This window comes from Anthonomus grandis, chromosome 3 (genome assembly GCF_022605725.1).
Source record: "Anthonomus grandis grandis chromosome 3, icAntGran1.3, whole genome shotgun sequence".
Lineage (NCBI taxonomy): Eukaryota > Metazoa > Arthropoda > Insecta > Coleoptera > Curculionidae > Anthonomus > Anthonomus grandis.
The window spans coordinates 17,777,567-17,801,344 of NC_065548.1; the positions used below are offsets into that span (position 1 = coordinate 17,777,567).

At 28.7% G+C, this 23,778-nt stretch overlaps 1 protein-coding gene across 1 annotated transcript in view; it reads left to right on the forward strand.

The window, feature by feature from the left end:
- The first annotated feature begins 4,048 nt into the window (after window positions 1-4,048).
- The window catches only part of LOC126733841 (neurogenic locus Notch protein), a 143,232-nt gene continuing 123,502 nt past the window's right edge, over window positions 4,049-23,778 (forward strand). The window contains exon 1 of the mRNA XM_050437253.1: window positions 4,049-4,718. Coding sequence (XP_050293210.1) covers window positions 4,616-4,718 — 103 coding nt within the window. The 5' untranslated portion in view covers window positions 4,049-4,615. The remainder of the gene's footprint in view (window positions 4,719-23,778) is intronic.

Below are 23,778 nucleotides of genomic sequence, written 5' to 3' on the forward strand. Positions count from 1 at the left end.
ATAATATGGGCATTTTTCATTTTGCTGTGTGACTGCATGCTGCACTGTTGAATTTTAAAGTGTTATTATTTTTTCTCAACTTATATTACGTCCGAAAAAGTTCAAAATATTAAATGGTTTTGTAAGCACAATGTTTTCAATTACATTTGAAAATAGACCGATTTCTTGCGAAAAAGAATATCAAACTTTCGAATTTTGAGATATTATTTTGTGTTTAAGATTATCATAAATGCCACACTAAAATAGAAGAACATTCTATTAAAAGAGTCCAGGAACCAGTGGAAAAATGCTTTGTAGTTCCGTAGAAATGGATTCAACACGATCAAGTAGAAATGTTGGAGAGGAACTGGGTATGGAATGGGTATTTGGAAAAAACATGGGTACATATATCCGAAACATTTCAAAACTCAGGAGATATTTCCCGATGACCAATAGTGAAGAATATAATTTTGTGAACCAAGCAAATGAAAACGATTTATTTACGAAATGTTCTATTTTCAGATAATTTTCTTTTCTATTACATAAGAAAAACAATTCTTTTGTTATTTATATTGGAAAGTGCAGAAAAGTTTCGAATTCCGTACACGCCTTTCGACGAACTTTCCAACGAATATAGAAGATTTGCGAGAATAAATAAAATTGTTGAATTTGCCAATTTCATTTTATCAGAATAGCTTTTATGATAGGTTAACTTATTGTTTAGGCAAAGAAGGAAGTCTAAGCTAAGAGTATTCATTTAATTTTTGCATAGTGTTTAAATTTGTCTACTTTTATCAGAGTTTATTTTTCATTTTTATTAGATCAACGCTTTAATTTTTATTCTGCAATACACAAGCCAATAAACATTTTGAAATTGTGATTCTCTGTAGGTTGTACACTTTTATATGTAAAGTCTGCATCAAAAAAATATCTTAAATATGCCTGAGCTTTCGCGTAATATTTTGCAAAGTTTTATTTAACGTAATCCAATTACGCCCATCAAAATCAAATGCTTACTAATGTACTGAAAAATAACGACGTAGACATATTTCGCCTTTAAGCACCTCCTCTATGCGTAATGATTGATTCCCCAACCTGTATACCGAATTAATAAATATTTAGTTTAATCATTAATATTGTTATAAATAGCAGAATGTTTATATTAGATTTTTTATGTTAATAATATCTGTTGTTTTTATTAGACTTAAAACTGAAGAAAAATTTTACATATGTAATAAACTTACTAAGAAATAATAATATTGTTATAAAAATGTAAATACGTTCAATATTCTCATAAATTTTGTACTGTTTTGCTCGTATTTTGTTTTTAAAGTTTATTTAGGGTTCTACTTACGTTTAGTTTATTATTTTTACTTATAGTGTCTAGTTTGTAATAGTTCATCTTGTTTGAGGCCCCAATTTAGGTTATTTAGGTCATATTATTGTAAATCTTTGTAGTTAAAATTTTCTAGAATTTGTATATTCACATGAAATTATTGGTCTCCATCGGCAAAAACAATGTAGAAAATTTTAAATATTTCTAAATGGTTCTATGGGCTTTTAAAAGGGACTGCATTTCCTGATTTTTTAATCAGTTTTGTTGTTTATCTTGGAAACAATTAAAAGACAGTCAATGCGAATCAGGTTAAAACTTTTACGTTGTCAATAGAAGTGTGTTCCTGAAATAAGAGAGTATTCATGGAATAAGCCTGTTCCAGAAAGGAGTGTATTCCTGAACCTTAAAATATAATAAAAAATAACTCATATATATATATATTTTTATGTGACTACCTACAGATATCCTAACTTTAAAAACAAATGTGCCAGTTTCAATGAAATGATTTATCTTTTTATGAAAATCTTAATTTCTCAATTACTACCTGATTTCGGAAAAACCCTAAAGTAAAGGCATAGTTATTTTAATCGAGTATATTTAAATACTATCGTACTTTTATGGAATCTTTTATGAGACTTCCTTTATTTATTGCCACAGCAAATACACCTTTCGCATTAATGGTAATGTGAAATATATTCCTTACAGTTTTTTAGGTAAAATTTTATGGTTAATTGGTTTTATAGTATTTTTTTAATCGCAGACTTAAAATATGTTTATATGATTTATTTTTATAATAGAGCTTACATGTTGCTACTATCATTGCATATATATAGATATAGATATCTACTATCATGAAGCTTTGAACGAAACTTGAGATAAAAAAATATTGCTTATTTTCTAGTAATAGGCATTTCATAGTAATCTAAATTATTGAAGCGTTTTTCTCGTTGGTCAGGTATAAATTAAAACAATAGATGCACGAGAATAACCAACTGATTTATTTACACAGTAACACTATTAAACCCGATCATTCGCGACTACTACAATTATTTATTTACAACTATTTATGTCTTCAAAAATCCGAACTTTACTTCACTGAACTGATAACTGAGTCCCAGCGACGACGCGGCTCTTTATATACTCAGTTGACTATTCCGGAAGATTCGAGACGTCGTGCGGGGTGCCACTTGTGTCATTTCGGAATGACGGAAAATCAGCTGGTTTCTCGGTGTTTACAATATTGTTACAGTATAATTAAATTTATTATAAAAAGAAATATTTTCCTCCCAACGAGTTGATTTCGAAATCCAAGTCTATCTATATTTATCTATTATTTCCTTTAGCATTTAAAAAGATTTTTTTGAATTTAAGTTAGCACTTATATGGTTACTTATAAGGTTGTTCTTGACATGTATTGTAATTATTCAAATTTAATACATAGGGTAGCGCCCTCTGCAAGTAAGAGCGGTAAGATAAGAGCAAAATTTGAATTGATCATGTCAAAAATCTCTAAAAACAAAATTACATTAAATGTTGAAACATCATGCTAACATAATTTTGGAAACGCAAAAATACAAACTTTTTATATGTATATGAAATTTTATATAAAACACCCTGTGCATTTTAGGTTATATTTAAGTCAAAAAATATGCCAAGGAATAACTTTTTTAAATATAACATAATATTTAGGAACACCCTATATATAAATATATATTCCCATTAAAATAAATCTAAATCCGTTTTTAAAAGCCCTCTATGTAACCTTACATATCTTACTGTGATATTTCTAATATCACATTCCTTACTAGTATTTTTAAATACCAGTAAGGAATGTAATAAATTTAAAAATAAGGAAATAAATAATTAAAAGTTAATGAGAATTATAATTTATTATATAATTATAGGTGTTTATTCACTAAAAAAGCTTAGAGAGAACTTACATAGACCTTTTCTTAAAATTCAAATCCGCATTTCAAAAAATTAAATGCATGACGATAGCCTAAGATTATAAATTAATGTAACACATTGTATAGAACCAAATCTACACAAGATATGGCTATTGAAGTCAACAAAAAAAATAAAAATGAAACATCCTACTAACGTTTTGTTTCGAATACATATATTAGAAGAAGCAAACTATCGTGTATATTTTTATATGCTTAAATATCCGGTTACAACAATTAGCATACATACAAAAAAGTTAAATATTATCAAAGAATTTAAATAGTAAGATACAAATATTACTATTGCTAGGATTCAATAAATTCAAAGTAACTAATCATTAATCATTAAATTAAGCAATTTGATAATTTATACTGCAATCGACCAGCCAAAACGATCCTGTGACCATCCAAAGCAGCCCCTCTAATAGCCAGATATTCTGATTGCCTAAAACTTATAAGTGATTAACCTTATCAGATGCTTTCAAGCAATTTATGTAGGTGCTAATGATAAATTTATATTGACTGACAGTTATTTTTTTGTATAAAACAAACATTTTATTCATAAAAATATTAAAAGAGACGTACAAAAAAGGACGACTAACTCAATTATTAATGTTTCAATTGTTCTTGGTCCATCAACAGTAGTTCTTTAACCCACTGTACAACTGACTCAACTAAGTGCATCTCAAGAGTAGCCGTAGGCAGTTCTTCAGTTCACCAAGAACACCACCACGTCATTGGCCAATTCCGTCAAGTCGCCCGAAGAAGGGATCGCATTCCAACATGTGGCCACGAAAAGCAGTACCTAAGGAAATTTCTCACGCGTTTTCCTACCTTTTACTAACCCTACATCCAGCTTAAGTAAGTGAAAAATTGTGACTCTTACAGTGATTTAAAATAATCATAGTGAAACACCTTCAAAAATAGTGATAAAAAGTTCATATTAGATGACAAAAGGCACAAACTCCTGCGCATGAAGACATCTCCGCTACCACGGCGGCCATCTTTGTGCCCGGTTCAACTGTTTTCCCCCTCTCTCTCTTAATTGTGCTTTCGACGCTGTACAGAGCGTATGTTTGACCTTTTGTAACGCGCGCGCTGGTCATATTTTTGAGAGTTTTTTGACTTTTCACGCGGATTTTTGACTGAAAAAAACGATTTTTGACTGTTTTTCGATTAATACTTTAGTAATGATATACTATAGGTGACTATCGTCGCGAAAAACCTAGTGTAAATACGACATTTGTCTAGTTAAACGGCCGTAGTCTTGGACAAAAGTATATATAGTGGATTATTTTTTTTATATAAAAGGACCTTAAAGTGCCGTGTGCCCCATGAGGGCGAAAACTTTTGCAAAATGTGGATTAGTAACGTCAAGAAGAAGGATGATCAACTTTGGATTATAACCGTTGGAATATTCTTGACGATATTCGGATTTTTGGTCCAGTCCACTACAGCAGGTGTGTTTTTATTTTAAGCCTTTTATGTTTTTTTTAAGTAGCTTGACAAGAGACAACTTGCCTTTTAGTGATTTTATTGCATTTTGACAAATTCACGTTTTCACGAGTCACGGTTTGTTTTTTAACGGCCCTTTTTGTGCAGCGGTATACTAGGTTTCGTCCCTATGTGCTTGTTGATATCACAGTGTATTTTTTTAATTAACAGGGAGAATACAATTAATATTATTGGCTTTTAGAATGACATGATATATAATTTAGATTATTTATTACTGTGATGCTTAAGCGATATCATATATTTTCTTGAAATAATTTTTATAAAGAATGTTATGCTTAATCATTAAGATAATATTTTTGCTACTAGAAGCTTATCGGGTATTTGTTAAGTAAACAATAGAATAGGTTTTACTAGTAATAAAATGCCAACTAGCTAATATTATTTACATAGATATAATAATTTATTCATAAATATAATTGATATTTACACTAAATAATTGCTTAGTGAGTATCTTTTCTTTTTTAAAACGAATCTAAAAATAAAGAAGTTTCAGATTTTACTTGGCAACACTGGTGGTTTAGAATTACCGTCTACCTAAGCTTAAAATGGGTCTCCCTTGAACCACCCTAAAAATAAGGGTGGCCTTCTATGAACTCTGCTTATGAAAATATACTCTGCTCGCTCGAAAACAACTGTTTTGGTAGTTCTTGTAATAAATAGATCTTAATCTAATATAACTATAAATTTGCGCTGTAAATTAGGAGGTAAATTGAAAGTAATAGGGAGGACGAAAAGGCTATTAAATTTAATTTTAAAGGAAGCAAAATATCTTAGGTTAAACAATATGTAATGTGTTAAAAGTATTTAATGAATATTTTATTTTTAATTGTATTTTAACTTTTATGACATTGTGAACCAAAGGTGAGTAAGTCAGTAATAGTAGAAATCGTCACTCTAAGAAACATCTTGCTTAAACAAAATCTCCAAGTAGTCCTCAAATATCTTGAGATTACTTAAAGGGTTGGATTTCTCTACCCTAACAAGTAGATAAATATAGTTGTAGAAGATTAAAAGGGATAGAAGGGGGAAAACAGGTCTAGATAAGACAGAAAAATGTTTTTAGAATCTTCCAACATTAAAAAAAGGAAAATGAATGCTTTTGCTCACTGGTTTAATTAAGATAGGAAATTAAAATGTATTAGTAAATCACCAAGGTTCAGTTATCAGCTTAGCAAGGTTTAGTTATTTTATGCTTTTTCTATATTAATATTTTGTTTTCATTTAAGACTATAATAATTGAGAAACTATTTAATAGTATTACAAAAAAAAGCTCAATCAACCTTTTACAGATGTGTAAAAATGTAGACTACCGCAAATATTTAAGTTGCAGTGATTTAATATACAGAATGGCCCATCGAAGACGTACCGGATGATATTACAGGTTAGCGAATAACTGTTCAGCAAAATCCAAAAACACGTCAAAGTTTGTTTCTGAATAGGACTGGAACTAGAAGTTTTGGAGCAAAAAATAGCAAAATGGGTGTCATCTCCTAATTTTTTTTATGGGCCTCCTTGTATTTATTCATTATATAGTAAAATAGCATATTCTTCATTAAGAAATCACCAGTTAGACAATATTTCTTGCTGTAATTAAATATTTGATTTTGGATTTTTTTTGCAGGTGACTTTTCTTCTCACATTTTTAGAATTTAAAATTAAGTAACAAGTGAAAAAACTTTTCTTGTGTAGTTAAAACTACTCAAAGAGTCCCTTAATTAAAGTTATAACAAGAGAGGGTGGGTACCCCAACCCCAACATTTAAAATGTGTAGGTCACCTCTTGATAAAGATGTGGTAGTTCTAGTTTTTGTAAAATACTTATTCCAAACCGCATTTTTCTAATTCTTATATTTTGCAAAATATTCCTATAGAAATTGTTCAAATTGACACTCTGTATAAATCATTAGATTTGCCCTGGATATATTTTAAAAGGTAAAAAAATACGGTCATAGATCTTGTTTTAGGCCATATAGTCCTTTTTAGCTTCTGCTGGCAGGAAAATACACTAGAATGAGAGTCCTAGAGAGTCGGCGACGGCAGCGTTTTGTGACCTATTCCAAGCATTTAAATGTGTATGCTCAAATAAAAAAATATGGTTTGGGGGGTGTGGGATTGCAATGGCTGGAATCCTATCTATCACATCGTTCTTATACAGTTCTGGATGTTTATCTCATTCTGGATCCCTTGAGTCTGGAGTACCTCAAGCTTTAGTGTATGTAAATGACTTAGGCTCATTGAGACTGCAGGGCAAAGTGGTTCAGTTTGTTGATGATACCGCCAATTTTCTGGAGTCATAAGGATTGTTATTAAATTAGAGCTCTAGAATTTTGAAAATCTTAAGATTTTATCAGGGGGGTGTGCTTCAAACAGGTTTGTGTTTAATGTGGGAGAGACTTTATTATGGGGGTTAAGTGTGACGTCTAGATCATCATCCTTACTCTATTTTCTCTTTTTATCTTGTTTTGCTCTATTATTGCTTAACTTACTTTCTCTAACTTCTGTATTTGGCAGCAGTTTTTCTTATTTTTAAGTCTGTTTTATTATTTTTTGATCATTTGTTTATGAAAATTTTATAATTTAGAAATATGTATTTGTTCTTTTTTGAACTTGTAATTATGTAGTTTTTGGAATGCTCATACACTAAATTTTGTCTTATGTAATATGATACATTCTTTCTTTTTTTCTTATTAAAATATCAAAAATGTTACAAAAAAAAACATTTAAATTGGCTCTATTTAAATAGACATTTAATATTTGAAAACGGGTATTTTGTGCTAAAAGGTTATGCCAGAGGAATATTTAAACATGCAACCTAATATATTAATGTCATTGCCATTTGTTTAAATAATCGATTGAGAATTATCTAAAAAGAAATTAGGCTGAGAACACGATTTTTCTTTGACTTTATTTTTTTACATTTTTTAAAATACATTGTTTAAACAGGCAGTGCTATAAATATATAGAGGATGCCTCGTTATTCAGTTTATCCGGCTTTTCATTTAGCCCATTATTATTCTATTGTCGGTCGTATTCTTAAACAATTTTTTTAAGTTCTCTCTTTTTTATTCAATGAATAATTAAATATAAAAACGTATACATTTATAAATGTATAAATTAACCTTATTATAATAAAATTAACTTAAGAATATTCGTACAAGTTTTCAAATCCCAAAAATACTCTTTAATAATTATTTAACTGATCTAATTTAAATAAAATTTAAATATTTAGCAAAACGTGCATCATATGATTATAGTTTATGCAAAAAATATGTTTATAACTTTTATTTTTAAAAATTAAAAAACATTAGAAATATTTCATTTTATTATAAAGATGTTGTTACCATTAACAAACTGATCAAACTACCATATAATTTTTCACTAAAAGGCTAACATTTTTTTTATTATTATTCACGTATCAGATATCTGAAGTTAAGCAAAATTCCTATACTTACAATAAAAGTATTAAAATTGACGACATCTTTCGATATATTTTTTTTATTCATGATTCTTTTAATATTTAAGAAAAACTATAGTTTTTTATTTTAAATCTGACGCGTGCCTATTAAACCAATTAAAATATAATTCACAAGCTTAAACTGAAAAACATAATTTCACAAATAACTGTTTATATAGTTATCTTACAATAGTTGAGCATTTCTTATCTGGTGCTAATCTTTCCATCGTTTAGAATTATTCAGACATAGACCTAGACAGAAAAACTGGACAAAATGCATGATTTTTCTAGGTTTCATATGGAATATTGGACATAAGCCAATATCACAGTCTAGTTGAAATCTATATACTTTGCCAATATGATTCTAACCAAATGTATTTCACATGAAGCTATTCAATATAATATTTCTCTATTCTTTATAGAATGTCTCACCTTATCTCCAATCCTTACTAATGTTCCCTTAGTGGCCGATCAAGATTTAGTTATTAGGACTAAATAATACATATAGCAAAATCCAAAACGTGAAAAATATTAAACTCGCTTTATTTCTCTTCATTTCTTCGGGTCAGTATACTTCAAGCACGTTGTCTCATTATAATTATTTATTTACGTGTTCTTTTTTATCGACAAGTTTCTCTCGAGGTGTTACAGTGGAATTAAAGATTAAGAAGATCTCAGTTTTGATAACGCTGCTACATAACGGATCGAACCAGGCATGGGATGGAAGTATTGGGTTTTTTCAATAAGTAATGATCGAACTTTTAAATTAATGGGTTATGTCACTAATGCACGAGCTGAATACAAAATAAGAACCCTCCAAGAGACCATCGCTCGAAATATAATCTAATCTCGTTATATCAGATGAATATTTTATAAATTGTGATTCGAATATTAGATAAAATAAAATAAGTTTTAAACTTGCAGACACTTTTTATTATTTTCTGTTGCCATTTAAATACTTACTCAATTTAAAACCAAAAAGGTGATTTTAAATGTAGCATGCCTACAAGATAAAATGAAAATGGCAAAAGAAACATAAAACTTATTTTGCAATTTTGGCCATATAACTGCAATGACACGAGTCATGTGCCTTAGTAAGGAAAGTAGCGCACGAGGCTTTTAAGAGCGTTTTAAGGTGAATTATAAAATAATTTTCAGTGCAATTAAGAATAGATCTAAGAAAAAGTAGTTTTGCTTCTTCAATATTCAAATAATTTATCCCATTGTAAAGAAAAAGTTATCAATAATCTTTAAAAAAATATATGTATTGAAAGTCAAAAATCCTGTTTCTGGGTTTAACTATGCTTTAATACGTTCTACTAAATAGTAAAGGAAAAAAATTGAACAATGTGTACATCAGTTATAAAAATCTCATTTAATATACTATAGTGAATATAAATTCAAATATAAACTAAATAGGAATTCAAAAATATTTAGTTTTTACTTATGCCTGTACCTTTTTGGTTTGTAAGAGAATTATATGTATGTACTGGTATTTTATTGGTTTTTTATTATTGACAGAATACTAGAATTAGTCTTATATTTAATCGAAAACATAGAGAATATGCTACTATGTTAAATATTCTATAAGAACTCCAAACAGATGTATAAAAGGCCAAGCTTAAAAGAAGTCTAAAGGCACTGAGTTCTTATAAAAATTTAAGCCTATTGTATTATTCTTTATCTAAGTTTTCAAAGTTTTGGTTTTATATATTTCAAAAAAAATTAAATTGCTTTTATTTCTTGTATAAAAAATACAATTTTTCAGAATCCACCTTTTAGAGCCTATATTTCCGAAAACCCAACCCGCAAGTATTCATGCACCACAATCTTAAGTAAACATTTGGGAAATTTATATTTAGCAACGTTATTTACCAAAAATACAAGTTATTTTTCTATATCGTACATACTATTAATAAATATCTTTTATAAACAATATAATATGAAAAAATAATGATGTGCTCTGCTAAGTGTAACTTACTCAATCATCACGTCAAGTTTATAATCTGTGAAAACATACCAAATAATTATCCTATTTTATAAATTTTACACTTGTTTTCATAATAATGTTTTATGTAATTGGATAAGGTTGGTTAAACGTCAATAGCCAGAAAACTCTTAAAAATTATATATAGTACATAAAATATATTTTAATGACAATTTAGGCTTAAATTGACAGACCAGACAGAAGAGACATATTATATTCTTCGAGAAAAGCGATTGTAGATAACTAATTTGTTTGAGTTTATTTTGTAAAAAAACTTTATTTTTGAACTTTGTTTGGTTTTGTTTTTTCTAAAATACACAGTCTAAATATTCCAGATGATACAAACTATATTGTTGTGATGAATACATAATTAATGACCTATTTTGTTGGCCCTAATATTACCTTACTATTTCAATAAATATCAATTTAGAAAATACTTTCTCATATGCTTAAATATTAAAATTAATTTACGACAAAATAGGACAAATGCAGATGGTGATATTATTAATATATTTATAATAATAATATATAATAATTTTTTAATGTATTTATTTTTAAATCATTTATATTTGGAATTTCCTCTATATAATGAACACATAGTATAATATATACATTATATACATATAGTATATATAATGTATATAATTTACATCTATTTCGTCAAAATTATACAAATATTTTAATCTTGTAACTTGTTAGAGCGTATTACGTAAACTGAATTCTATCTAGTGTTAATTGAATTCTATCTTCAACGAATCAACGAAGAATCAACATTATATCAAATAAATTTAAAAAAATTAATGTGAAAATCAACATTTTTTAAGAGTGCCTTAACTTTATACTATAGTTGTCTTAAGAATCGAAATAAAATAATCATATAATGCAAATTATATAAAATATTGTATAAAGTTGAAAAAGACAAATTTTTTGGAAAAATCGGCATTTTAAAGCTTCTTACTAACAACCAAGTATACGACTAAAAAAGTTTCACATTATCTACGTGAATGCATCAAGTTGTATACTTCGGATATCTGCCACATATTAGACAGGGATTGATTTAATTATATCAAGAGCTTCTCATTTTCGAATCATGGAGCATCTTGACTAGACTAAGCAAATAACATTTAGAAAGTGATACCACTATACCACTTTCAAAAACAAATTAGTCACTCTCATTAAAAAGTATCCTCTTATAAACCCTCTTGTTTAAGTCTTTTGAAATACTTAAAGAGATGTCCAGGGCATGGACCCATAATGAGTTAAATATAACATCTAGAAAGTGATCATTGATGCTGAATTAATATTGTTTTAGCCGAAAGCTGAGCACAGGCAAAAAAGATGGGCAATATACTATACTATTCAGACATGGAGCACCTTGACTAGAATAAGTATTTTTCATATATTACAGTTACTCTCATTAAAAAAATTGTACACTTTCAAAAGGCATCTCACTTAAGTTTTTTGAACTACTAAAAGAAACTTTGGTTGACTTGAAACCAGGTTGTTTTGTACCAAAATCTTGTATCCATTTAGTATAAGATATGTTTTGAGAGTATACAGATCAGCATTTACAAAAATATGACTTTTTATATACAGCGCAAGTCTCTAACTTGGAATAAACCCACTAAATCAAAGGTGTTCTTTTTTTCGTAAATATTCTCGAACATCCTCATGAGTATTGTAAATAGTATTAATTTTAATGTAAAAAAAGTTTATACAGGGAGTCTCAAATGTGAGATATTACGTCATCGATTATTTTATTAAAGGGTTTAACAAGATACACATGCGTATCAAATTTCAATTTTTTATTCCTCGTCTTTTAAAAGATATTTAACAAACATTATCTAATTTCTAAAATTTCTTTAGAAGTAGCATTTGTTTACATCCTACGTATTCCTTTGCACCCCCTGCGCGTCTACCTACCTCCCTCTGGAATTGTTGTTACTGTTAACAAAACAATAACTCTATTATCATAAATTTCTACTCAGAAAAGTACTTATATTGGCCAAGGTAATAGTTATAAATATTCTTTGTTATTTATTATTATTTTTTTAAAGGGTCTGTGTGGCATACACAAGTTTGCACCTGCGCTAACGGTTTTTTAATCGAGGCATGGTCCTATTTATCATAATGGCTTATTTATTGTAAATTGTTAATTATGTTTGTTATTTTAATTATTAATAAATTAATTTTTTTGTGTTAAAAATGTTGTTTATTTACTAATTGACAATATCCTAAATGGAACTGAAACTCATTTTAAACATTTCTAATTACAGTTGAAGAAGTAGTTTATTCTTTCAGTGGAGTTAATAGATCAATGGGTAACGAAAAATATTTCGGTCATCCTCCACTCAATGTATTTAAAAACTATTAATCCATGTTTTGGACATATAACATGTCTATCATCAGGGATAACAAACTAAGGGGTTCTGTCAATTCACCTTATAGGATTCACCTAATAATGATGATTATTGACCTATTGCTTTAATTACGTAGTTTTAATTTTTTGTAAATCCAAATTTTGTCCCATTCACATATATTTTAATATGCCATTTTTATTCATTTTTATTCGTTTTAACCTTGTCTAAGGTACTAGAACTGCAAGATTAATTGACAGACGCCTTTAATTTGTTATCCCTGATGATGGACATGTAATATGTCCGAGACATGTTGGAAATACTTTTAGTTATCCATTTCTAATTACCAGAAATTAACTCCTGTCTTATTCGTTCTTTCAAGCTCTCAATATTTGCAGGTTTGATCTTAAAAACTTGGCTCTTCAACTAACTCCATAAGAAAAAGTCCAAAAGTATTTAATCCGAAGACCTGGGTAGCCATTCAAAGGTTCCTCTTCTACCAATCCATCTACCTGGAAATACATCATCCAGGTACTCACGGGTAGCTCTTGGCAAAATAAGGAGGCACGCCGTCCTGTTGAAATCAGATGTTTCTATTCGGGATGTTAGCTTCTATAGGACAAAGAAACAAAATAGTTAAATTCGGAACTACGTCCTTCTGTAAAAATTCTAAATGTCTTGCTGCATTAAGATTTTCGTGGAGTTAAATCAGTCCTATAACTTGATCACCAACACTGACTTTTTGAATGTGGCTTTCGCTCATCAAGTATGCCAGTAACGAAATTTTAACGATTTACCTCACTATTTAACATTAAAGTTGATTCATCAGAAAATAGGTTATTATTTATTTGTAAAACATTCCGATCTAGTAGATCCATCATTTGTTTGCAAAACTGAAGTCTTCTATTCGGATCCTTTTCGGTAAGTCTCTGAGGGATTGTGATTTTATAGGGATGAAATTGTTAAGCTTTAAGAATTCTCGCCACTGAAGACTAATTTCAAGTTGCCTAGCTATCTGCTTAGTGGGGACATGGAGATTTTCTTCAAGAGAGAAGAACATTAATTTTGACCTTTTCATTGAGCGACCTCCCTCGATGATTTTTTATTTATCTTCAATTCCCATGTTTTAGGAACTTTTTATCGATCTTACTAATGGTACTTTGCGATATAGGTAGTACATTGGGATACTTCTCACTAAAGAAATAGATAATTAATAAAATTTTGATTTGTCACGCACGTGTAACTTGTTAAATTCTTTAATAATGGTCATTAAAAAATAGGGTTGGGTTTAAAAAAATATTCGATGACGTCAGATCTCACATTTGACACATATTGTATATATATATCTTTTTACATTAAAATAAAGGTAATTTAAAATACTAATCGACGCGTCCGAGCATATTCCGAGAAAAAAAACATCTCTCATTTAGTGAATTTATTCCATGATAGAGACTCGCACTGTATACATACATATATTTAATTTAACTATTCTAAAAGATCCACTTCATTATAATACCAAAAATTTAACTTTTCATTCAAAAATAACACTGATAAAGTATTACAAATGAAATTTTTGCAGTGAATTTAAGTAAGAATTGAAAACGATTTAAAAAGATCAGTTTTACTAAAAGTTTTAGCATCCTATATAATATTATCGGCAATATTGACTGATATATAGCAGCGCAATTGATATAAATTATCCTACAGAATAAGCTAGTAAAATTGTATTTTGCATCTCATACAGGCAGTTCTATCACCATTAAACCAGAAGAAAGAGTTATAGGATTCATTGCTTGTCAAGCGGTCCTCGCGTTATCGACATTCTCAGGCTTTCTCTTAGACTAGAACAGCATTTTACTTCTCGGCACGCCTCAACCATAACACCTTTTAGATTCTAAGAATTATGAAATAAATGCAAGATTTACCAATGGGTAAATATAACAGTTTAATGTGCGTGGCAACCTTTCAAATTGCTTCAGGTTTACAAAGATAATCTGTTTCATAGAACTCAACGAGCACATAGCTTTTGCAGGTAAATATATATTTTATCAAGTGTACTTAAAAAAATTACTTAAATTCCTGAAGATCTACAAACTAGGTTATTGAGATACAAAGTAAATAAGACCTTTGATGTAAACCAACTTACGCTAATTACCGTACTAACCAGAGGTGGTTCCATGAACTTCGGTGAACCATCATGCGCTAAACCCAATGGTTATCTCTATCCGTGTGTATGTGTGTGCCGCTTGATTAGGAAAATAGTTATTTCCAATATAATAGGTAACGTTGGCATTAGGGCAGGTGTGGCTTTGACCGTTCGATTTCTGGGGTCAAATAGTTTTTCGGATAAGTAGGTGGATCTTTATGGGTTAATGATATTTAATGATTTCGCGATTTTAAACTGTTGGTTAGGTTTCATAGCGTTTATTAGATTATGTTATTTTCCTTTATTCGTTTGCACACTTTTTTTTTAAATTGTAGTTTTAAAAAATGGTAGAAAAAAATGAGAATATTGACGGTAACCAAAACTCTTTTTATCGGTTAAACATTTTTACCTGATTATACCATAACTTTTTTGGAACATAAATCCTAGTCCAACTCTGTTGAAATTTTTTTCCAAATCTATTGGTTTTTGAAATTTTGTATTTTTAGGATATTATTCAATATAATTGTCTGTTGTAATTATAATTCTTATCGTATTGTGAACTTTAGCGTGTTTATTAATAAATTGTTAATAGCATTCTATTTTCTATAACTTAGACTGAATCAATTGAAAAAGTAGGAAAATAGTCCTAAAATTTAAATGCTGGCACTTAAATTGCTGACATAATTGGAATTTCCTTGAGTTCTATATATAAAATTAAAAAATATAACGTAGTATAACGTATAATATGATGTAATTTCTTTTATACATGTAATATTAATAATAATAATTGTAAAAATACAAAATAAACGCAATAATTACTAAAAAAAGTAAAATAAATAAAGTGACGTAAAAACCAAAAACAATTAACACTTTTTTTGTTACACCCTTCAATCTCGAAGAAATAGTCCTAGACTTACGTTAATTAACTACACCCCCAAATAGAGTTTACGTTAAAGAAAGAAAATCAAAAAAAGGCTACTTTTCTTTGACTTATTATCCATTAGAGAAAATGGAAAAATTTCTTTTAAAATTTACCATTAGTTTTTAGAAAATCTTGCCCTAATAATATAATACAAGTCTTGTCAATTTCACCATATTTACCTAAATCGCTGCTTTTAATACTTTCTTCTATAGACTTTTTAAATTCCCACTTTCTAAAACACCATTTAAAAAAGAACCAGACATAATAGAACATATTGGAATTATTAATGACTTCTCAAAAAATTCAATAAATAAATAATTTTTTAAATTTTACAAAAAAATTTTGCACATTATGCACTATGGTACATTATAAACCAAACATACACTTTTTTAAAATTCTATTGGCTAAGTTATTTTGGTAACGTTTCCTCTAAAATTAAATATTTTTTTTAAAAACCTTAACTTTTCCATTTCATTTAAAACTTTAAACTAAAAACGAAATCAACTTTTGCTAATTATCTACTATCTGTAGGATATTCTATTACCATGCATGAGAATGTGAAAGTGTTACATAAGCGTCCTAAAGGTAAAAAGTTGGACTTTCTAAAAAAATTTGAAATAACAAAAGTTAAAAAAAGTTTAGTGCTCAACTCTGTAAATGACATTTTTAATTTTGAACCACACTTGATTTTCAACAATTTTATTTAGCCTTCAGATTCTTCTTAAATAAAACAAGTACACTATACCAAGCCAATTTAATACTATGTGTTTATAACACAGAGGTACGTGGTTCGATTCCTAAATTCGACAAACCTTTTTTTATTTTTCATATATTCTTTAATTGATTTTTTGCCTTTAAACCTAACCTCATTTTGTTTTTGGAGCAACAAGTCTCTGTCCTATTTTATTAATTATAACTTTTAATTTCTAACCTTGACTTCTATCTATGTAGTGTTGTTTTTTTATCATTTGTTTTTATTTGTGAATACACGAAATACGAAGTTATTAGTTTGTAAGTTTAGTGTAAATTAGTTTAAGTTAATAGGCGTTCGTAATCTTATTATTCCAATTTCTTTTGTACAGTAAATCTGATGATGCCTAATGCAGGCGAAACACATTTAATCCTTTGACCTTATATTCCAATATATTTAAGACCTGTGATTTAAATTTTAATTTATTATCATTTACACGATTAAAGTTTAAATTTATACAATAATAATTTTTATGCCTTACTATATGAAATATAATAATTTGTGTCTAAATGTGAAATATTGATCTTTTGAAATTAATTTTAAATGATTAATGAAAAAATACTTTTTTTTATTTAGCAATATATACAACTTACTTTTACTCTAATTATTTCATACTGCTTGCATTTTTTACCATAATCGAATATTTAAGAAAATATTGCTTTATATCAAAAACTCTTACTTCTTTAGGGAAATGGTCACTAAAATATTTTGTTTTCGTTTATTATAAATAATTTTAAATATCGTCTAGGTTTCTTAAGTGACAAACTTTTACTTCAACCAATGATTCCATAATTAAGCTGAGCTTGAACAAATACACAAGGAAATACTTTAATCTGATAATGACGTACTTTCTTGACTTGTAAAGATTTATTGGTAAACAAATACAACTGCAGCTAATTAAGTATTGAAAATTCTTATTTATTTATAAAAGAATTGAGTATAGCAGTATTCTAAAAAAATCATGTCTGGGCAGACATTTTAGGAAATCAAGTAATGAAGTTTTTATTGAATTGATCTGAATATATTGGAAAATGCTAAGAATGAATGATATGCATAGGCTTACCTGCAGATAGAGGTCCTTCTTAAATTATTTTTCTAGTCCGGCTCTGATTCGATAATTTCTATTTTTTTGGGATACAAATCCTACTCTCATCCAAAATTGTAAATTGATATATATGTAATATTGATAATTTTTTAATGGCTTTCTGTTTCTTATAGGCAATTGCATTATTTCATTTCTTATTGATATTCTTATAAAGAATATTTATTTTAAAACTCCCTACCTAGAGTATTTCAATATCTTAAAGATTCAAAAGGAAGAATCTTAAAAAGTTGATTTAAAATAAAATTAACTTTATACTTCTAAATGATTTATGAAAAAAAATTTTTTTATGATTAGGATATTACCATACAATTTTATTTTATTCTAGTATTTAGTTCACGGATAACAGCTTGCATTTTTATTTTATATTTACCATAATCGGATTACTAGAAAATATACCTGTTCCATATTTCCTATTCCAAATCACCTACTTCTTTAATCAAAAGGTAACTAGAATAAGTATTTTTTTGTTTATTATAAATACTAATTTTTAGGTTAAATTTTTAATAGCTTCTAGATTTTTAAATGAATATCTTTTATTTCACCTTAACTAAGCTAAGCTTGAACAAAAACTGATTAAAATATGAATTAATTTAATGAACTTAATCTGATAAAAACGTAAATATGTATAAAATGTATTTATAAATAAACACGGCTGCAGCTATCGAATTAACGAAGTTTTTTATCTATTTGTATATTGAACATGTCTGGACAGGCATTTTAAAAAACCAATGATTGAATCATTTTCTTTAAATTGATCTAAATTTACTGGAAACTACTAACTATCTTTGAGATACAGATATGCATTTCCTACTTGTAGATGGTTTCTTAATATATTTGCCCAGTCCGGCAATGGTTAGAAAATTTGTAGGTACATAGTTGGATAACATACGAGTACTAGATAAAGTAAAATACAATTATATTTTATAAACTATTTTCTGAACCATGCATAAGCTTGATTTGGAGAAACATTAAAAGGACTTTTCAAATAAGCTATCATTACTAGGTACTTTAGGTGGAAACTTTTAAGATAAACAGCAGTAACTTATAGTAGGTATCTCATTCAAGTTATTTTTTTCATTTAACAATTACTGAATTATCTATTATATTTAAGTGTAAATTTACACGAATACTATACAATTCCTATTGTAAGTTACAATTAAAAATTATTTAATTTCAAAACTGATTCCTTCCTTCCAGAATTTATGTTAAAGGAAGCCTTAATTCATTATAAAAATACCATCAAGAATTTTATGGGTAAAAACAAGAAACTTAAAAAAACATCTAAGAAATACGTCATAATCCTAATTCAATGATACTCTACTACTAATGTTACAGAGATCTCTCGTAAGCTACAACCCTTTTATTCCTTTCTCCTTTTAAAAATTAATTTTAAACCTGGCAACATTGTAAGCCAAACAACCACCTCGAACACGTTTAAACACAGGATGTGGTACGAGTGTGTCTTTTAGCGCTATCCTCTTCTATACAGAGAATATCATTTTAATGTGGGGAGAAAAGACGAATAATAAAGATGGAGCTGATCAAGGCCGATGGAAAATGTCTCCTATTACTAAATTACAACCAGTGGCAGTATTTAAAAATACTTTAAATAATAAGTTCAATAATAAACAGAGTTAACGATACGGTTTTAGTCATTCACTTAATGCTTATTTAGATAAGAATTTGGCCATGAGAACGCAGATGTTCTGGCCGGTTAAAAGTTAAATATGGTATGTATAGTGTTACACACATGTTTGCAAGTTTATGTGGATGTTTGCAGAATTATTTTTAAAAGTTTTGAGAAGTACAGGCCTTTATTAATTAAGCAAGATATTTTAGAATTCCGAGCATGCTCTTGAAAATATCTTAAAAACGTCGGTTCAAAATCGTGTTTTATATACTTTTGGTGCCCAACGTAGTGTAAAAACTTCTAAACTAATATAAAATTAAATCAATAAAATATAAATTTAATATTCTTGTAGTGTGTAAACTACCTTCTCAAAATTATTTTTTACTTCTCAATAATTCTTTAATCCCAAAGAAAAAAAGATAACAATTGGCAACATTGTTATCTACTTTCCTTCACCCACCGTGTCTCTTGCTCTTGTCTATGACACCGGCGCGTAAATAATATACGAGATACAAAAGTGCAGCTGTCGCCTGACGTCACGATAGGCGTCCTCCCCCTCGCACCCTTCTCCACCCAGTCACTCGTCACTGGATGTGCACACTTTTAACGTGCCTTAACGGTCGGAGCAGGTGGTGAACCACCACTGACTGAGGGGCGCTATGTTGCCAAATTGATATTAAAATAAGATATTTGCATTGGCATTGAATTAATTTAAAAGAAAATGAAGATAGAGTGATTTTTGCGGCAGACAAGTTTAGTTGTGAACATTGAAATAATAATAATAAAGAAGTTTATTTAACATAATAGCTTCATACATTACAATAATTATAATTATAATATAAAGCAGTACTAAAGTCTACAACGAAAATAAACTACAATAATAATAATAAACCAATAAAAGTTTATTACATACAGGGCTACATTAGGTATAATAGAGTAGTGATCAGCGTAATAAAAGAAAATGTACACAACAGTTATTGGTATAATAAAACTTATAACTAAAATCATAAGAAGAATATAATGTACAACACCAAAAAAAAATAGAAATACTCTTAGCTATCCCTATTTAATTAGATGTTTTCTCAATAGCCTCCTAAACTGGTTTACATTATCACAGGTCTTAATTATCATAGGCAATTTATTAAATTCTATTGAGCCTCTAAATAAAATCGAATTAAGTAACTAAACAGTGTTAGACCTATCCACTATGGCGAAATCTTGACGATGTCTAGTATTGTATGTGTGTATATCCTCAAACGATTTTAACTTATCACAGATATAGCTGGGTAACAAACGATGTTTCAATTTAAATATAAACAAATAGACATTAAACTTTATACGTTCAGTCACAGACATCATATTTAGGACACTTAACATACATTTAATTGGTGTATATCGATCACATTTTAAAATCAGTCTCATAGCTCTATTCTGTATTACTTCCAACTGGTGTATTTTATATTGTGGTAGATTAAACAACAACGAGGAGCAATACTGCAAATGCGGAAGTGCAATGCTATTAAACAAAAGCAACTTTGTGCTCATGTAGAGGTTTCTTCCCACTCTGGTGATAAATCCAACTTTTTTGGAGAATTTTCGCATGACGTAGTCTGCATGTGCACAAAAGTTTAAATTGGCATCTAGAATAGTACCCAAATACTTAATTTCACTCTTATAAAGAATGTTATCCCCATTTACAGTAATGCTCACACTATCCATGTCTATTTGATTAAGTCGTGACTTTTTGCCAAATTCCAATAAATTATTCTTTAAGAGTTTTTTTCGTAACTCGCAGTTAACTTTTCTTTAGATGAAACGATTTTTTTATTTTAAGATAATTTTATTTCATTCGCAATTAAAAATAACTTTGTGTTGTTTGTTCATGATTGAACCCTTAATCTGTGGTTTTTCCATCTGTATTTAATACTTTTATCCTATCAGAGATTTCTGTTATTTTTGTTTTCAAAGTAGATATACTTTGGAAATCCCAATTAATTTCCAGAATGATAATTCTTGTTATTTGTACATAAACTGATGTAGCTTAATTTTTGGTTTGCCCATTTTTAGTTAATACTTCGATTCGATCAAAGATTTCCATTATTGTTATTTTTAAAGTAGGTATACTTTGTATTCTGGATATTACTGAATAAGCAGACACTTAAGTCGAAAAATAGAACAGTTCTGCTAATCTTAATTTCTAGGTGATAGCATGCTCACGGAGAGCTTTTTACTGAATCAAGTTTCTATATTAGGGTGTATTCCTTCCAGAAAGTGGGACTTAGTGAATAAGTATATCAATAAAATATTGAAGTTTTTTGAAATTAATAAGAATTTCTCTTGTTTATTTTGAAATAATTACAACTTGTATCCAGTGGTACATCATTTCTTCTAAATAAAAACATTTTAAATTTTAAACTAGATTTAACTTTCATTACTTTCTTTTACAAACGCTTCTTTCTACTAGATCCAGGTTATTTTACAATTATTATCAATAATTGTATTAGCTTTTTAGATTCCGTTTTTAACAGGTGACTGTATTAAGCATTAATGCTATTAGAAGGCTAACAAGGCTTTGTGGAGGTATTGTAACCATGGTTTGTACTACTAAATATTATTTCATTCGGTAGCTAGACAATACTACTATTAGGAATGGATAATAAACTGAAAAAAATTGCTCCATTTTGTGATTAAAGCATGAGTTCAGTTTTTCATCGCATGATAACCACTTACAGCCCCAAGGCAGTTAGAGTAATCTATTAAGTTTATCATCCACAATTGGCAGTTCATAAAAATGCGAATTGCGAGAAATCACTGCTACGTTTGGGTTAACTACTGTGTGTTAATAAACGAAAATTGTCTTTGTTTTTGTTGCCAATACTCAGTACTAATCAAAAGTGTAGAGACTTAGATAGTTTTTTAAGAACTTTTATTTTTTGGTAATTATAAATGTTATAACTAAACCTTTAAATTATGAATACTTACTTCAAGGAAAGAAAAGGTCGACGCTGAAAACACCCAACTGGAATAAGCAAAAATGAGATACTCTTAAATATAAGTATCATTAACTCGGTCAAAATGGAGAGCGCCCACCGAATGATCATATCTAATATTTCAATACACAAATAGAACGACAAAAAGTGATCACAAAAAAGTCTAGAGGCATTGAAAACAGGAGTAGCATCAACTGAAAAAACTACATTAACGGAATTGCATTTTTTCTGTTGAAACTATAGATTTTATACAGAAATGTATGACAGTACACCCAGACATGATAAGTCACATACAAATTACTGAGATAAATAAAACTATAAGAAAGAGAATAATACTCGATACAAGAAAATATAAAAATCAACAAATTATAGAGACCATATAAGATAGAAAGAATTTTCAAACTCTGCTATTACATTACTGCCCACATTACAAATTTTGTAAAGGAGAATAACACCGAAAGAAAGTATGCAAGAATTAAACACTTCTACCGATCACTATATGAAGATGAAGTTACTTCACCGTAAGGTGAATCAAATAAAAGGCCAAAAAGATACCTAACTTAAAGTCAGAATAAGTCCAGTAAAACAATTATATCAAAAATGCCAAAAGGAAGAGAGCAGGAGAAGATGATACCATATTGGGAATGTGTTTAGGGGAGACTATAAGTGATCTCCCAAAGATAACTTATAATAAGTGGCTGCAAGTAATATTACTTTTCAAAAAAGACAAGAAAACAAAACTCAGTAATTATAAACTAATTAGTTTTCTATCTGTCATATATAAGTGATAAAAATAATCAAAAAGACTAACCAAAAAACTCGACAGCTATCAACCGAATGAGCTGGTTTCAGGAAAGGATTTGGCACTTTGGATCATCTGCAAGTTATAAGAATATTTATAGAAAAGGCAAGTGAATATAAACTTCCCCTTGGATAGCTTTTATTGATTATAATAAAGCGTTCAACTTCATCGAAAAATAGGCTTTAACGAATTTAATTAAACGCACTAAGTAATTAATGAGTAGACCGCTAATACACAATTGATTAAAAATATATATTATAAAACAACTTTTCAAGTTGCATTGAAAAGCTTTATAAATAAAATTGAACTCGGCAGAGGATTGAGACAGGACGAATCTATCTCACGAATATTATTTACACTTGCGTTAGATGATATATTAAATTTAAGAAAATTGATTAGGAAACCAAAGTAGTATAGACAAATGGCGAATACTTGAGCGCCCTTCGTTTTGCGGATGATATAATTTTGTTTGCAAAAAATCACAGAGCTAAATTGGAAATTAAAGAGTATAGGTCTTAAAATAAGCACCAAAGACTTTAAAAAAATTTTAAAGAAACTTCACGAAACTTTAAAAAAATAACACAAAGCTAGAACGAAGAGATTCATATATGTACATAGGTCAAAGAATGAAAACATCAAAATATTTTTTAAAAGCACATTTATCGCGAAAGGTATCGTTGGCATGGTCAACTTTCGGAAGGCTTAGAGCTGTTTTTTATTCAGATCTCCCAGAACACTCTCAAATCACGCATCTTTGTTCATTATGTTCTCTCAACTTTAATATACGGCCCACAGATATGGGCGGTTAACAAAGAGATTATTTCTAGATTACAAACGGCACAACGAGGAGGCACAATGGAAA